This window comes from Channa argus, chromosome 1 (assembly GCF_033026475.1).
Source record: "Channa argus isolate prfri chromosome 1, Channa argus male v1.0, whole genome shotgun sequence".
Classification (NCBI taxonomy): Eukaryota; Metazoa; Chordata; class Actinopteri; order Anabantiformes; family Channidae; genus Channa; species Channa argus.
The window spans coordinates 42,233,406-42,252,352 of record NC_090197.1 but is presented as its reverse complement, the minus strand read 5'-3'; the positions used below and the strand labels follow the sequence as shown (position 1 = coordinate 42,252,352).

Here is an 18,947-nt window from a genome sequence, read left to right as displayed (position 1 = left end):
GAGATGTTTAATCAAACCTGTAGTTAAATGGTCAACATTTCCACAAGTATTTCTGGTTTTACCTTTCTGCTATAAAGTTATTCAGAGGAGGTTTAAAAGTACTGTGTTATTATAGCGGGATAATTATGACTTAGTTTTTTATGAATTACTTTTTTGCCACAGTTCTATTTTGAATCCAAACAGTTAAAGTATTTCATTGTAGTCCACAAATGGCATTAATGATATCAAATGGCTAATTTGCAGCCTTTGTAATTAAACTGCATTTTGGCCAGTGTTAAAGGACTGTCAGTAATTTGAAGTCTCACTGGTTGCAATATACATTATTGTCAATATTTTCAGTAGCTCAAGTAAATGCTTTACAGTTACAGGTCAGAAAATAAAATCATACATTTATGGTATATACAATTTATTTGCATTATGAAATTGTTTGAGTCTGATCAAAACCCCAACCACTAGTGATGAAAATATAATAATTAAAATGCAAGTGTAATGTCAAACTGTGTGGATTGTTACTTATTTCCTATAAAGCAAAAAAACTTCAGTTCACAAATTCCAAAGTGTATTATCTATAAAATGCATCTTGAACTTGACAAAGAGAATATATGTCTGTAACTGAAACACCCACTTTCTTTTAAGGCCTATATAGCTTTTTGTGATCTTTGTTGAACCCTTGGTTTGAAAACCTAGCCTTTCAATCTCCAGCCTCTGTCCATTTATACATTTCCTTGGACTGCTTGGTACTTCAAAGCATTGGTGCATGAGACCCTTAAGCAACAGGGCAAAATACCCTTGGGCCCTTTAAATAAATCATCAGCTTTCTCTCTGCCTTTTTAATGCCATTTGTAGAAGAGACGTCGGAGAGGATGCAACCTTCTTGTAAATACACTACAAGTACTTTCTTTCTGTCTGTGATTCTTGTCCGCCTACATGTGCTGACTAAATTTTATTGGAAAGTGGTAGCCTAGTGCCTCTTTTAGGAGCAGTCAAAACACACTGACAAACTGATGTTTTATTTTGGAGGCTAGCTTTGTGTGGTGGGGCCTTTAACTATAAGAACATGGTATTCATAAGAAAAAAAAACTCATAGCTCTTCAATCCTGCCTTTGACTAATATATCTTAAAATATTGAAGAAGAGGGAGACTGATATTTAGAGCTTGGACAAAATTTAAACCCTCAGTTAACTGTTAATAAGCCTCTGTTGTAACAATATTTAATACAATCGACCCTGACTATTGTTGTATTTCTAACATTAAAAATATGCATTCTTTAATGTGATTTAATGCTAGATATTCACTGACAGATATACCAATATCAGTATATAGTTAATATACTAGCTGATCATGTCTGTCGTACTAGTGTACATAGGTGGTGAACACTGAGTGGTCTATACAAATCCTAAACATGTACTTTATTTAAAGTGTATAACTTGAAAATCCAAATACTTATTTAACTTTTTTTTTGGATACAGTCTTTGCAATGTGTCTAAGTTTAGATGGCATGATTCTAATTGTGACACAAAATAAAACAGGTTTACAGTTAATTTTCTCTCCAAAATGTTTAGTGGAAATTATTTTTTTTCCACTGTTCAGTGACCTCAACAGTGGGTTCCGAAACAAATCCACAGCACTGAGCCTTGATCATTTATCACGTTCTTATGTCTTGCATGTTATTTAACATCTGTTTACTAACACGTCCTTCAGAGAGTGAGCAACCAGGGCATTAAATTGTACATGCTGTCAAATTTAGGTCTAATATTCACTAGTGTTTTTGTTGCCCCCCAAAACAGTGCATCCCTTGATGTTTACAGGAAATGAGAGTGCAAGCTTGTAGTGTCATACCTTTCAGCAAGTGTCTGCACAGGCCCATATTTTCATCTGTCTCTGGGGCCCCTTGTCACTGTGTTTCTATGAGAAATCTCCCCTGGCATTTAATTTTCACATACTGTAAAATGTCATACATTTTGCTTGTCTGCAAAGGACAAGAGTCCAGGTGGTCCTGCCCCTGTGGAGAGCCACAGTAAAGTGAGGACATGGGTTTAATGTCTCTCATTAAGATCTACATGATCCTGGCAGTGAAAGTAAAGGGAAAGCTTTGAATGACCACAAATTATTAAGACATAAATAGTAATATAAAAAAATGGTCTAGCTCACTCTCTCTCTCTCTCTCTCTCTCTATCTGTCTATATATATATATATATATATATACACACACACACACACACACCTTTTTCCTCTGACATGACTACATTGTAATATATAAACACAAGAACTATATATTAAGGATTAAGGGAGGACATTTAACTATTTAGTCGTCTATTCTCTGTCGGGGATAAATAAGCTAAACTTTTATCCGTCGTTAGACGTTCTTCCCAGTAGAAGCTCTGCTTAGAGAATAATTGATGAAACATGGTAATGCAGTATGACCTATTCTCTCAGTATGTTAATATTCATGGTGTTATGATTAATTTCACCTATTGCTTTAACCCACAAGCATATGCCAGAGGCTGCATACTGTGCATGGCGTGCATTTATTGGCTCCTGGCAACATCCTAAACTCAGTTTGTCTGGCTACAAATGAGTGTAAATGGATACCTTAGTGGAGCAATGAGCATGTGTTTATTGAAAGTAATGCCCTGTCACGATCACAGCTGGCAAAAAGCAAGCCACAATAAAAGTGGCATTCATTTGTCTGCAGCAGAGCGAGCATTCTGTAAAATATAGTCCATTTCACAGGGGGGCATGTTTGCACTAGTTTGAGGTCATGCATTCTTGACTGATGTTTTGGATTAAATTTCTACCTGGAAAAAAGTTTTCAGTTTAATTTTTCCTCTACATTGTTATTTTTCATAAAACAAGTCAGATATACAGTTTTGTAGTTTATCATATTACAAAGGTGCAATTTCAGGCATTTATTAATTTATATCTGTGGGCCTAAATATCTAATCAATTGTTGTGGTTAAACTATGTGTTTTCATTTAGTTAGATCTTAACTTGAAGCCTAACTGATCAGCATTGTTAACTTGTAAGGGGAGAGTGAAATTTGTGTGGTTGTTGTAAGCACTTTGTTTTGGACATTTTTTGTAGTTGGCATTTACCATTTACAATGTGACCTGTGCTGATGTTTCACATTATCACCTCCGGAAGTCATTGAGCTCTGCCAGCCATGTTGCTAAGGGCATTTTTAATACATTTTTTCTGTGTCCATCAATATTTGTTTGCTACAGAAAGAAAAGCCCCCTTCTTGAAATAACATTCATTTAACTGGTTTCCCCCGACATCCTCTCCCTGAATTCCTAATGCACCATTGTCAAAAAAGATAATGTTCGAAATGGCATTCTGATTGAATCAATGGCTCAGCGGCCTTGATCACAATCTGAATACTTAGTTTGCTCAGAACAGATCCAATGGTATAGTTAATTTACAATAAATGAAGTACCTGTAAAAAGACTGCTTTAAATAAAGTTACCTGAGTTAGTCATTTCTTTGCTTGTTAATGCTCATGAATCAACTTCTTCAAGCTTCAACTTGTGCAAAGACACACACACACACACACACACACACACACACACACACACATACACACACAGAATTGGATCCTAAATTTGCATCCCTTTATTTTAAAATGGCAAAAAGACTAAGCGTTTAGTAGAACAGATTGTCGTGTCATAAGTTGTACCTTTTAAATAAAATGATTTGACACATACCCCTTAAATCCGTGGCTCTGTGGCCTAAAATGCATGTCCAGGTGAGGTTATCTGGCAGTTCAAACATGGTAGCCGTATATCACATCACACAATTAACTGATTTACTGCACTCAGGTCACAAGGGAGCAAATGCCAGTTGACCACAGAACTCAAAACATTTAAAAGTGTAAGCTTCACATGCTTTCTTCCAATGTCTTTTGAAGAGTGTCATTTAAAAAAGAAAACTTTAGCTCCTAGGCTCCTTGTTATCAATCAGAATAGACAGAAATGTATTGCAGTTTTTGAACATTTTAATGGTTGAGTCACACTGTATGCACATTCAATTTTAGCAATATTTGTTTCACAAAACACATGGCTAATTATGAACTTTATTTTTTCCTTTGTATTTCATGTAGCACTTTACTCCATCATCTTATTCTGCGTCTTCCTGTGGATCCCATTTGTGTATTTCTACTATGAAGAAAGGGATGACGACAATGTGAACAAATGCTCGGTAAAGATGCACCTTCTTTTATACATCGCAATGTTTCCTCCATAAGGGCTACTAAGGAATTTCATTGACTGTATATTCTGTCAATGAATATATATATATATATATATATATATATATATATATATATATATATATATATATATATATATATATATATATATATATATATATATATATATATAATCAGAATATCCTGACATAAATTCTGTAAAACATCTCAGTTATTTTGAGACAACCGGAACCTACATTCTAACATTTTACATAACCGACAATAGAACCAAATATCCAGTTTTTGTTTAGCATTCTAGAAACTCCTTCTTCACGATTTTGAAGCTTCACCCATATAGTACATCCATTTAGGGTTTTATTATTTGTACTTTTTTAAATACTAACAGCTTACACATGTTTTTAACCATAGCATTTCTGACATGATTTACTGTATGTCATGCACATCAATTTGCAGTGTTTGTCCTCAAAATCATTAAGTAGCCACTTGACCACTTGTGGAGCTGTTGAATAAAGTTTTGTAGTCTATTCTTCTGTCACGCTGTTCTGACACAGGACACATACATGTTACAAATTTATGCTGACTGCAGAGGCCATTTTGGCAGTTAATAAAAACCATATACTGTAAAAGATTAAAAAAGCATTGCCTTAAAAAAGATTTTTAAGTTTTTTGTAAGGCTTTAAAGATACATACAATATACTTACTGTGTGTTTTGGTTTATAAAAAACTTTCTTATAAAGTTTTTTAAAAACCAATAAATAAAAGCAATAGTAGCGTAATTTGCTGTCACACTGTTAAATGTTTGCAGCACTGTAGTCATACTATAAAATAATGGTGGTACATTATAACTTAAGAAATGTTTAATCTCTATCTTTGCATCACACATCACGCATTGCATAATGCCTTTTTCCCTTCCATGTGTCAGGTTTAAGCTGACGGAGGCACTTTCTTTAATAGACAGGGCAGTCTTTTGTGTTGTTACTTTAAAAGCACCTTGAATAGCACCAGGACAGACATGTTATCTCTTCTAGGTCAAAGTGGATCTACACTGACTCTACAGTATATAGCTTTGCCTTCCCATAGCTAAATAGTGTATGACCCCCATCCCTCACTCAATGAATAATAATATTTCACTTCTTGGACATAATTGACTATTTTCTTTCTTTTATTACAGCAAGTGAAAAATGCTTTGAAGTACACAATTGGATTTGTCATTGTCTGCGTGGTGCTCCTATTAATTGGGTGAGTTGGAGACATTGTTGGCTTCGTCTCATTCACTGCCTGATAGGTGAAACTCAGTGTGGACATCTAATTATATTATTTAGAGATGGTCCTCTTTAGCAGTTACACTACTGTTTGTCTGGCTATGATAAGCCATGTAAGAAAAAACCTATATAACCCCTACTATAAATAATTGATCGTATTTTCCAATTAAAAAACAGCTGATCGGTGAAATTCCTTGCGTTAGCTTTATGTAATGTACAAAGCAAATTTGAAGGGATTATTCTGTCCTTTTAGACATTTTATATACACAAATCTATGTCCCATTTATCTGCAAATTTTTTTCTATCTTGTGTTTAGTAGCACCCGCACCACACAATAGGTTTCCTTTGCAGCTGTGACAGCAACATGCCTGGAGTTCAACCCACACAATTTAATGTGCTCTCTCAACCATTAAATAGTGCATTGGAGAAAGGCTTACCTGGTTTGGACTATAGTTTCTTACAGGTTGAAGTTTGGAAGTTAGGACTTTCTCTTATGGACCAAAGCAATTTACCTCCTCTTTTACCTCATGAGCTGGAACTGTTGGTGCTTTGTTCTGGCAATTGTTGCTCTGGTCCTTTGATTTTCAACAACATCAGAGCTTTTATTGTGGGCTACTTTTCTGACACCAGGAGAAAAAATGCCTTTGTTTGGAAAGTGTTTAACTCACTTGCTTGATGTTCTAAGGCTTTTTTTTTTAGTTTTTAGGAAAATAATTATGCTTTTAAATGACCCCTAATTTGTCAATGTTAAAGGTTTTAGATGTTTTTCAAACAACAGAAAATAATTGATCTCAACAAGTAATTTAGTCTGATCCAGGCTTGTAGAGCTGTTTTTATTTTAGGTGGTGGTTACCTAAGTGAACATATAAGCCCCATCTTTATAGACTATATAGAGAAATAATGTGGATTGTAGTCTCAACTTTAACTTTAGGCATTGCATGTTTGCAATTATTATAATTATTAGAAAATGAATTCATAATCAATAACATCAAAGGCCTGCACTGAATTTGAGCATTTGTACTCTTGTCCCAGACCTATAGACAGAGAATTCATTAATTTTTGACATTCATTTTAATATAGTATGATTCATTTTTATTTATTTGTTTCCTTTATATATGGAATCTCTGTGACATGTAGAAAAAATACACCTGAAACCATCATGGCAAGTGCAATGTGAGGGATATTATACTTGGGACATTGACGGCCCATGAGTAACCTAATGCATTTTACTTTACTTTCACTAAATTATTGTTTCATTGCCTTTAGAACCTTTGTTCCACTCGAGGCCCCACCCGGCCAGAATTCCACACAGTGGGAGAAAGTACAATACCTATTTGAGGAGCTTGGGAGTAGTCGTAAGTATGACCTTTTTAGAAGATAATTCAACACTAGCCATAGTCATTACTCTCTTGAAGCCACATGCTTTGCCCGTACCCATTGTTCATATTGTGTAGATTCCTAGTTCTTCATTATCTTCTGTCCATTTACCTGCTAATATCCAGTCACAGTGGTCATTGTAAAGTCTGAAGATGTGTTTGGGCAAAATGAAGTGCTAATTTTAAATATGCTGTTACAGTACAAATGAATATCATTGACAAAATATTCTGACTTACTGTCCACTTCCAATCTTATCATTGATTTACTCATCAAGTCCTCATGAAGTCACTCAAATGCATGTGCCAGTATTTTAAAATAGAAACTTTTAAGACTCAACATATCCCGTTATCTAATCAAAAATTATGTCATCCACTATTCATGGTTGTCAAGATATCCTACTAAAGGGTCTGCACTTGTTTTGGAGCATTGCTTGTTCTTATGCTTATATTAACATAGGCTAGCTGCCAAATGTGGACTTTTAGTGGTCCTCTGGCCTTTTGCCATCTGGGGATCAAGGTGGAAGTTGAACCATCTGCCTCTCTTCACAATAGCGCACCTCTACATGCTCCCCATAACCTTCCTCTCTCGGCACGGGGGGGGGTTGGCTGGTAGGGAGGAAATGTGAAGTTCATCACTTTTCTAATTCCCCATCTCCTATCTCTCCAGATGGGAGGTTAATTGCGTAAAGAAAAGGAACTTTTGCCACATAACCCTGCAGACTACCTTGCAACAACTGTTTATTAAGGACACTACATCTTTAATGGCTCCATTACATTTGTTACGGGGTTCCAAATGATGCCTAATTGTAGCCCAGACCATTATCTAATAATGTACCTATTTGAGTACAAGACAAGTATTGTAGATTACAGTGTGAGATTTTTGACAGTGTCTCCAGGGGGTGTGAGGTATATCAGAGAGGAAAAAAACAAATTAACTCAAAATGATCTTTGCATACATACAAATACATACTGTACAGTATGTAGACTAACCTTCATGAGATAAATTGAATGCTGGACAGGATCGACATGTGTCTGAATACAATGGGCATCATCACTTGCTGCATATGGGGCTACATAGGTGCAGACTGCTCACAGAGCCCATGCTGTTGGTATTGCAAATCTGTATGCTATCATGTTACAATAGTTTAGAAATTAAACATGCTGTCATGTTTCTATTAGTTCCTTATCAAAAAATGGGTCATTTGTAAACACATTTCAGTTTTAGACTGTTATGTTCATTTAGGTAACCTTGTAATTTATTTACTGTGTTTTGTCAAATGTTTGTATTTTGCTGACAAATAATTTTTGCTGATAAAGTAGCATGTTTAAAAATAGAGGCTATTATTTTTTTAAATGCATTTGAGGCTTCACTTGACAGATTTATGGTGAGGGAGTTGAAGTACTGCTGCTGATCTCATCTTGATTGATATTTTGACATTTTCTACCATCTCTCAAGTTTGCGATACTGCTTTATCTCTATTAGCATGGCGTCCCTCAACTGTGCGATTAAAGCCGCAGTATGCTCAAAATATCTCCTTACACTTATCTTAAACTATTTTGTAACCTAATTTTCCAAGATTTAGCTTTACCCACACACACACACACACACACAAAACAATAATGTGTCTGCTAACTTTCCTAACTTTGCTCTAAGTCTCCACATGTTATTAGTACATAGTTTCACAGTATACTACAGTATTTCCTATCTCTTGAAGGTAGAGGTGTTCTAGCTCTCTTTTGAACCTGGCAAGCAGGGGGCCAGGGCTAAAGGAGCTCCTTAATTAACACCTCTATATAGAACTCCTATGCATACAGGACAAGCCAGCCTGAAGGGATATATGCGGGGTGAGATAAGACCTACCTCATTCCACTGCTGAATCGAAGCTGTACAGATGTGGAAGCACCACCGATAATAGACAATATTACCTCTGTTTAATCCCCGGAAAATCTGCTCAAGAAACCAAGGAGAGTGGCAGCAAACATCTATCCTTCGCTTTGTGTTGAGTTCATGAGCAGAATGTGCTCCATGCAGTCCACGCTGCTATTGTCTATTTTGCCAAGCTTACCACTAAACAAAGTAACAAAATCGCTGTGAAACTCTCAGGAATAGGTCATATTTATTCAAATGTTAATGTTCAATCCAGCTGTCAGACTTCAAAGTTGGCTTTTGCTTGCAATACAATGGGAAGCAGGTATGTAATTTATCTCAATTTTCCACCTCTTTGTCTTGCTGCTTGTGGAATGCCTCTAAAAGAAAGTGATAAATGTTATAAACAGCACAAATTATACATGCCCTCAATACTGATTTAATATCCTGAATCAAATGCCACTGTCAAGGAGAAAGGCAAGCAAAGAGCCACCTATGGCTGTACTGACAGGTGGGCTGGATGCTATGAAGTTGCTGCTGAGAGGATGTGGGATATCTGTAAGGGACAACTGTGCAGCTTTTTACATGGAACCCTATGACAGGTGGGATCTTGACAGGGGAGAAAGGCAATCAGTCTCTTCATCAACCCCTGTCTTCCGACTCCAGCTCTGACAGCTGGTGTGACACCTACTGTTGCCCTTGCCTAATGGGTTGTCCCCGTTCTGCCTCAGTCAAAGGTGACACACATCAACCCAGCCTACATACGTTGAAAGATCCAGCTGTTTAAACTGGTTCTAATTAATGTGTGAAATGGTGATAACGAAAATAGTGACCAGATGTGTCTCCTTTGGAAGACTAAGTAACAGTCAGATATAAATGCGTACATGTCCTATTGTTCTATAAGTCTATTCAAGGTAAAGAATTCACTTTTCCTTTCTGCATCCTTGCTCTTCAGGATGGTTAAAGGATGGGCAACTTAAGTTAGGGCTAACATGAAACTCTGAGCTAGTCCTCTATGCTCTGCCCAGCCCTCTGGTGTTTTTACTGGTTTGCTTTGTTATTTACCCTCCACCTTGCTCTCTGCACAGCTCTTTAGGTGGTCATTCATGAAGTTACAATAAATGAGCATGCTTATAACACAGAATTTGATTGCTCATCTTTGGTTAAAAGGGTTAAAAGCCTCGCTCAAAGACTTTTACAAATATCTCTGCACTGCTGTCAATGATGTTAAGTGAGACTATGTCGTGTGAGGCTTTCCGCATGAAGATAAGTTATGGGACATAATTCTCTTTAAACATATGTGAAAAGTGTTGCATACTTTAGCTTTACGTTTGAAAAACCTGAAAACCTGACCTTTATTTTAAAGTTAATTATGACAGGTTAATGTGAAGCATATTTTCCAGTGTTTTTCAAGTCTTCGTAATTGTAGGCAACATGTTTAACCAAAATAAACAGTTTTGCATGTGGGTTGAGGTATCATTAAAGCCTATACTAAGGTTTTATAATGTCTGACACATTTTGAAGAGGCACTTCAGCAATGTTGCATTGCCTGTCTAAAGACTGTGGGACAAATAAACAGCTTTCTGAGTTTAATTGAATTATAATGTCAGGAAGTTTCAAAACTACAAAAAACCAAAAGCATCTTTGGTGACCCTACTTATCTGGTCATTCCCACTTGTAGGGGGATCCAGGTAAACTACTGTAGATTAACAAGCAGCAGACTGACATGTCATCAAAGTGCACAGAAGAAGTTAAGATAGTGATAGGTTTCACATGTGGCAAAGAGTGCATTGGTGTTTCATTCAGAGGTCAAAATCAAATCTGGAATCGTTTCCCTATCTTTTCACTTGCAGATGGTCTACCTGCTCTCTCTTTCTCCATCAGCTCCTTGACCTTAATCGGCATGTTGGCAGTGATCACTTACACGGTGAGTTGAAACCTGAGACGAGTGGCTAATTGTTGTTTTATGTGTTCATTGGCACTACTGTATATCTGCATGCTAATTAGGGCAAATAACCCAGAGGAATGAATCTTGGCAGCCATATAGCTAAAGACTAACTGTACTTATCTATACATAGAAAATGTTTGAGATATAAGAAGAGTTGAGAATAAAATAATTAGTCAAATTTACACATAATTTGTCTCTGTCATGTATGATGATAATGCATTTTGTAAAACATTTTATGAGCTGCACTGCACTTTCTTGAAGCTTTTTAAACTGCAAATGGTTTCCCCACTTTTTTTTTGTAGAAATGCACCTAGTGATTAAGTGGCCTTTATTAATGCTTTGTGAGTTTTAGACCACTGGCATAAAATGTTTTGAATTTCTTGACCTTTACTTTATATACTGTATGTCTACTCTTCTTTCACCAGCTTATCAACCACGTATTTACTATTTTTCTTTATTTAAATCTACTTTAGTGTCCATTAATAAATGCCTATATATTTCTTTTGCAGTTATTTGTTTACTACATCAGAGCAATTCAATGTGCTGTAACATTTGTTAATGCTGTCCATATTTTTAAGCTGTTATTTCGGTAACTAGACTGTGAATATTCCCTGGAGGTGGGTGTGCTGGTGTCAGAGTGGGAGTAACACAGAATAGTGCCTGTTGGGGGGGGGGAAAGAAAAACTACTCTGGTATCATCCCAGGGAGTGAGAATAAAAGTGACAGCCAACCCCAATCTATCCAGTTTCTGTTGAGCTTAAAGAGTCGACAAATGACACAACAATTGCATTTGGAGCTGTGTAATGAATATTACACAATCCAGTCAACTTTTTTTGTAGAACCGAACTCCCTTTAGGACATATAATCCATCTCAGCTGGGATTTATCCACAGTTTTTGCACTTTGCTTCTCATAGTTGTCTAAAGGGCGGATAATTACCTAGTACATTTTAGGAATGGAAGTATTCTCAGATTTGCACTGATCCCATGTTGCTGTGGACCCTGCGGATGGCCTGTAGACATCCAAACTTCCTGTGTTCCTTTTTGTGTGTCCATCTTTTTTCTCACAGGCAACTGCAGAAGCATTTTTTATCTTTGTTTTTATCTGCCTTATTATTTCTGTCCTATGTGTTTTGGCTCTCTGTTCTTGGTGGAAACATATCTTTCCTTCAATAAGCTGTGCTATTTATAATGTGTTGCTATTAAGCCTGATTAACCTAATGGAATCTAGGTGACAGGTTCCATAAGCAGTAGAAATGATGTCCATGACTCCTGTATTAATTTATCACTACTGCAGAACTGGACCTCTACCTTTAATGTAAACATGTCTTTGATCTGAACAGTTTATAACACTGGTGCCCATAGTTCACTTAATATTAATCCAAGTAGCAAGCTGTAGCTTTTACGGCTTTTTTGTATGTACTATGTCTGTGTGGCAGATGGCAGGTTCTAATGTTGTGTCTCGAACTGCGGGAGATGGGGATACATTTTAAGTATTTATATATTTTTTTTTTTTACAAATTTTTGAATGATTTCAAAAATTGTCTGTAGGGTTTTTGGGGGCTTTGTGACAGCCATACATATCAACAGTATAGAATATGTTTGGGAATGTTAGAAGTCTAATTTTGGTTCCTTTTGACAAAGAAACTCAGAAATAACTATTTTCAAATCAACTTTGTCAAAAATGTCAATGAGCTTGTCTGATGACAGTTGTTACAGTCATTACTACATATATAATAGCCCCCAAAGTTGGGTCTGCATTGTCAGCATTATCAAGGGGCTGAATATGCAGCTGAACTAAACTTTTAAATGTAAACTGACAACTACTGTCAAATTTGACACAAAAAGCAATTTGTCCTTAAAATATGATGTGGATTGTACAAGGATCTAAGGATGTTGTGTACCAGCAGCACTATGTGCATGTGATTGTGTGTGCAAAACTTCCGCTTTAAAAAGAATGTTTTAATTTGGAATAGCTCCCTAGATTTGCATTAGATTTCAGATGAAAGTCACTGTTACTTTAGAGTGAAGCAGCCAGTTTTTTCAAGGTGAAGATTTTTTTAATGCAGTGCTGTAGTTGTGGTAAATTACTGAAGTTTTGGAATATGCATATTCATTTTGTAACATCATCCACTTTATAGGCTTATCGTTAAGCTCCCACTTTATGTGAGGTTTTTGGTTTCATTTAAATGCAAGGACAACATAACGATATATGACTCTCATGGTGTCCTGTGGAACCACATTTCTCTAGCTTTAAATTGCCAGTCTTAAGATGCTGGTGCTTAACGGAGATGGAGAAGATCATTGTCTCTTAACATAATCAAAGACCCTCTGATTGACCTACAAGTTGGGTCTTCAGATGTTGCTAATATTAACATGTTTGGTTTCTATGTTTTTAGTTTTATCATTTCAATCTCTATCCCATTTTTTCTCAATATAGTTTTAATTAAAGATTCAAACTCAAACTAAAGTCTTATCTAAGGTCCACAGGCTTTATTTATTCTGGAGTTTTTGTAACATTTCAAAAGGAAAATAATATGAAATCTAATGGTTATCTTTGTAAACCAAATATTATCAAGTATTAAAGTTATAAACATTCATGGGTAGAAGTGTATTAAGATGCACCTCTACCTGCTTTTTTTGTAATTGAATATAAACATGAGATGTGACTTTATGATTATTGTAACTACTTACTTTGCAGTACACTTGCTTGAATCACTGCAATTAAATAAGAAGTGATATGTCAAATTTTTTACAGTCTTAAAAGAAATTTGTCACTCAGACACAGCAGGCCTTTTCAATACTCTGCAGCTAGTTGGATTTGGTTTTGGGCAAAATTGGGTGAAATTGCCATACATTCAAAGGGGTTTTTGAAATGTTTCATTCAAATACAACCTCAGGCAAAATACAGTGTCCAATTAGACACTATTTGGACATCTAGTGGACCCATATCAGAACGATTTTAACCATGAAAAATAATATTGTGCCAAAGTCTCATAGGGTAAGTGTTTAACTGGCTGAAGGCGTGTGCCGTTCTGTTCTTCACCCTCTATAAGACTTATTCCATTACTGTTGTAACCTTACTACACTATAAAGTAGTATCTTGAAACTTTGTAACAGCAAATAATTAGATTTTCTCAGTTCCAATGAAATAATGAATTAATTATTAATCAAACTGTTAAGCAACAAAACAAACAATTGCTGTTTTTACAGAACCTTTACTTTTTACAATAACAATCAATTCAACTCAATGACTCATTTTCAGTATTTTAGAATTATTCAGTTAACTGGACAAAACGTAGGTATGTAATGATCGTAATACCACTTGCAGTCCCTCCAGGAATAAATGTTGTGGTCCCAACAGTTCATTCAGCCAGAATTCAACCTTAATATGCATCACAGTTTCTTTTTTAGAAATGCTGCTGCGAAATGGCGTTGAGCTTTCGTAATAAAACATTTTTGTATATTTCTATTTTATCTTAAATTGCTTTTTTAAGCTACAGCCTTTATGCTCAAAACGCCCATGAACACACTCACACACACAAAGCAACATACATAATTTTTATTACTCTTTGTACTGTCCATTTTTTTCTGTCCTGTTCTGTAGACCTGCATTAAAATAAAACAAACAAAAGCAAAACAAAAACCAAACAAATGGCCAACTGTTAGTCAAGCAGTGGCTCTGGTAATACCAATGCTTTACATCAGGGACCTCAAACTCAAATTACCTGGGGGCCGCAGGAGTCAGAGTCTGGGTGAGGCTGGGCCGCATCAGGTATTCCACAAAAAAAGCTTTGTTAAAAAAAATCTAATCCTCTCAAACGTCATTACTAACAGTTCTTTAACTTCAGTGGGTTCTTCTAAACATGAACATGAACGGTTCTTCTGAACATGGCTTCTCTTGCCTACTTCTTGCTGCCACAGACCTGGCAGCGTTTCCTCTCACATAACTGAGCCACATTTGGCTTGAGGCAGGAAGCAGCTGAGACCCTCAGTATAGGTTGAAGATGATTGTCAGTTAGTCTGGACCTGTACTTGGACTTATTGAAGTTCAAGTTAGAGAAAAACTTTTTGCACAAATATGTGCTCCCAAAAAGGCACAGGCTAAGGGGACCCGGGGGTCAATTCTCTCAAAAATTGCCCAAGCTTGTCTGCTTTTCCACTCACCTCCCTGAACTTGGCTTTGAGGTCAGAGTGCACTGCAGGTCAATGAGCTGCGTTTGAGGCACAGGAGGGGCATCTTGCACATTAAAGAAGAAGGAGTCATGTCTACCAGGATAGCGGTAGCGGTAGCTATCCAAAAGATGCTGCTACCAGGCTGTTCATTATCAGCTGAGACAGTGGGACACCATTAGTTATTTATTATATAGAACAATGGGATGCAGCCATGGAGGCGTTATTTACTGGCTTTTATTTTCTAAAACAATACCCAAGGATTCAGTGGTACGTCCAAGCCAACACAGATGTTCCGTTGACTATATAACCGAGGTGGGTAAGAGCCTGATGAGGCTCCAGCCCGACGGAACATCGGTGTTGGTCCTTAACGCCGGTAACATTGACTTCGTCCAGTTCGAAGTCAAACACGCTCATTTCAAACACAGTAAGAGTCTGTGACCCCTGCTTAACATGCTTTACATGTTAAAAAAAAAAAAGTGACAAATCCACATGAAAGAGAATAACCATCTTATTTACAAACACAAGGTCTAACCTGTTTTAATACAATGCTGATGTCTATTGAGAACATGTTTTTTGTTTTTTTTCTTGAGTTAATAGCATATACTTTATGACTGTATAATATACAGTGTAGTGTAGGCCTAAAGTGATAGACTTTGACAGTATTAGTTAAAAAACTGCCCATTGTAGTTGGAAGCATGAGAACAGTGTGCTAGATTAAGTGTGTGAAATAAATAACATTCAGGGGAGGAACACTTGTGTGAATATATGATTTCTAATCACATTTTAATTTCTTTACGGACGCACTAAAAATAAATTTCTGCCCCTAAGTTTTTAGGTTTATCCCTTTCTCCTCTCTTTTGGCTCCATGTTTAGTAGAAAGAGCAACAAAGAGGATGTTTGTGTAAGAGACTTATGTCCACATAGTTCTCTCTCTATCCACTCAGCAGTCACATGACTTACTCTGAATGATTTCAGCCAGTAACTCCCCTCTTAACTAACACACATACACACTCACACACTCGTCCGCAGTGCCCCAAGATATTTCTAGTTGTTATTGACCACGGTGGGTTTTAAAATAACTTTAACGAGTGTGCATGATTATGTGTGAACTAAAAATGTAGTCTCCAGCAGAGAGACACCTGTGTTCTTGCCTTTTATATTTCTCCCATGTAGTTTCACATTTGAGGGGAAGGGAAACGTTTCTCTTGGGATCTGGGACAGGTTTTCCTTTTATGAGTGTGTTTGATATTCGGGACATGCTCCGGCCTTAAGAGCTCCATGATTCATTGCAGGAGGCGACATTCGCCCGTAGCAGAGACTAATAATAGTCTAGCCTGACTTAGTATCCCATGCGATTCTGTTAATGCTGCCTAACACTCAGAAACTAGTAAAAGTTGTTTTAGAAAAATATACGACATCTTTTGACAGGTCTGTATGTATCTTTTTACAGAAGGCCCATTTATTATATTATGAACCCCATAATAGTTCTCCTCTAAATTGGTAAAAGTCAGACAGCTTTAGCCTGTTGCTGTGTGTGTGTGTGTGTGTGTGTGTGTGTGTGTGTGTGTATTGATTGGTCTGTTCACTGGTATTACAGATGTCCCTCAGTTTTAATTAAACTTCAAGCATTCTTTCAATAGACTGAAGCCCTTTGGTAGTTTATTCTTCTGTGCACAAACTCTTTCTGCCTTTCATATATTTGTCACTGTGTTAGTGTGTGTGTGTACGTGTGTGTGTGTGTGTGTGTGTGTGTGTGTGTGTATATACACACACACACACACACACACACATATACATAGAGTCCTGTTTGTCTTTGTTTTTTGAACATTGTATGCACCTCAACGATAATACAAAAGTTGGTGCGTATTCATTTATAGTCACCACATTCAACATTTATGGCGCCTTGATAACTCCTCCTTCTAACCCAGATTTTTCCCCTAAAATTCAACTCATAAAAATTTTATCAAATCCTGGCTAGAGGGTAGTGCTGTCACATGGGGGCACTGTTAAGCTGTAAATAGCATCAGGGTGATATAAGTCACTGATATGCACACAAAATGGTTGCAGCAAATTCACCATCAAACCTCAGCACAATTATAGATTCCACCATTTTAATCTTTTTCTCTTCACCAAAAATGAGAGCGCCTGGGAGGCCAGGAACTATATGATGTGCCGCATGTCTGTTTTCCTCCCCACATTTGACTTTTGTTGTGTTCTACATTGTGATGAGTTTGTCATCAGGCAAGGGTGACTGTGTGCGGGTGGATGTACGTGCCACAATAATATGTAATTATAATGGTAGTTTTGCACTGTCTTTCAGGCTTATGGTATGTCTGTGTTGCCTTTGAATCTGATAAAAGGCACACGGAGCGTGGTGTATGAACGCCTGGAGAACACAGAGGACATTGATGATGTTGAACATCAGATAGAAAAGCTGAAATCTAAGGTTGGTTTCAACATGTGACAAAGCAGTGGAATTATAGGTGAAGTTAACACACAGTGCAAGTTATCAGCCAGCTTTTAAATAAATTAATAAAAATGTCAGAGTAAGACAATTACTGTATATCAAAAATTAGAACACTTGCTTGCATTTCTTTTAATGCTTTCATGTAATCTGTAATGAGTATATAATCATACATTCACTGAAAGGTACACACGGCTAGTCAGTGCCTCCTCCTTATCTTTCTGCTGGTCATGCCTCTCTGACTTTGCATGCATTTATGTATGGTTAGCATTGTTCTTATCAACTACCCTCTTAAATCCAGGCAGTAGAAACAGGGAAACACAAGTAAATACATCTATTGATTGCTTCAGTATTAGTCGCCAGTGGCAACATGAAGTTGAACAGAAAAGATTAGTGCATTCGTCATTGTTTCTCTGCTCTGCATAAATGTTACATACACACTAGAAGGAAAAGTAGAGCTGCAAAGACTACTCAGTTTTCTTTTTTAATATTGGACCTGCTTACTTAAAACATAAAAAAGGACATATACAGCATAACATGTAATAGTGCTAATATTTTACTGGTAGGTAAATGCTACCTGTTTGTTGGACTATGTTCTTTTAATGCTTACTACGCTGGTTCGTTGATATAATAAATATGTCCATAGAGAATTTTAATTAATATTGAAATGCGAATTAGTTTTTGTTACTTTCGTGCAGTTTCTTTAAAACACTCTAAAAATTATATATTTGTTAAAATCAAGAACATAATTGCATGTGTATTTATTGATGTATTTGGTTGTTTTTTGTTCATTCTCGCAAGTGTAAAGATGGACGTCCCCTTTCCTCGAGGGATAGAAACAACCTGCAGGAGCTGGAGGGTAAACTGCAGGTACTTCGACGCAGGGGAAGACACCTGGAAATTGCGGAGAGAAACTGCTGCACTAAAGTGGGCAGTGCTCTTAGACCTGTCAAGGTGAGTCTGCATTGAATTGGCTCCCGCTCAAAGCAGTAAATTATGTTATCATATGGACTGTACTGCATACAGTGGGAACTCTTTTCCGTTAGTTATTATTGGATGTGAATGCCATAATTTGCTGTTGTGTGTTCTGTTCTATTAAAGGGTGTTGTTTTAATTGTTTTTTTTTTTTAACAGAGTTATAGGATTTTAGGTTATTTTTTTAATAATTGTGTGTTTTAAAGTTCTTGTTTTGTGCCTTTTATTCATTTTTCCAGCTTCAGTTTCCTTGTGTTCAAGTTCTAATCTGGACTGCTCTACATTTACTTTTAGTTCCACTTTACACAACTGCATATTTACATGATTCCCACGGGTAGTCTCTTCACCTAATTTACTCTGAACTCTCTCAGGGAGTCTCACATTTCTCAAGCAGAATCTCATAGTTCCCCAGGGATAAACGAAAGCAACCACAAACTTCTCTTCAGTAATACTTTTTTGGGTTGGGCATCCAATACCTGGACTTCGTATATGGAAATGTAATCTCATTGTTCTAATTTTCAAATTTGCCCAAGAAGTGTGAGAAAGGAGGGAGGGCATCATTTGTATAAGGCTTTAAAAGATTACGACATTTGGGCAGGTTAGTTCATTGGTAATATACATATTATTAAAAGAATTTCAAAATGCACTGCATTATTGGGCGACTGTGCCGCATG

The 18,947-nt window shown here is 36.6% G+C and overlaps 1 protein-coding gene across 1 annotated transcript in view; it reads left to right on the top strand.

The window, feature by feature from the left end:
• lmbrd1 (LMBR1 domain containing 1) overlaps positions 1–18,947 on the top strand; it is a 43,546-nt gene that overhangs the window by 7,773 nt on the left and 16,826 nt on the right. Inside the window, exons 4-9 of the mRNA XM_067522979.1 lie at positions 4,100–4,197; positions 5,379–5,446; positions 6,736–6,824; positions 10,566–10,639; positions 17,155–17,280; positions 18,100–18,252. Coding sequence (XP_067379080.1) covers positions 4,100–4,197; positions 5,379–5,446; positions 6,736–6,824; positions 10,566–10,639; positions 17,155–17,280; positions 18,100–18,252 — 608 coding nt within the window. The remainder of the gene's footprint in view (positions 1–4,099; positions 4,198–5,378; positions 5,447–6,735; positions 6,825–10,565; positions 10,640–17,154; positions 17,281–18,099; positions 18,253–18,947) is intronic.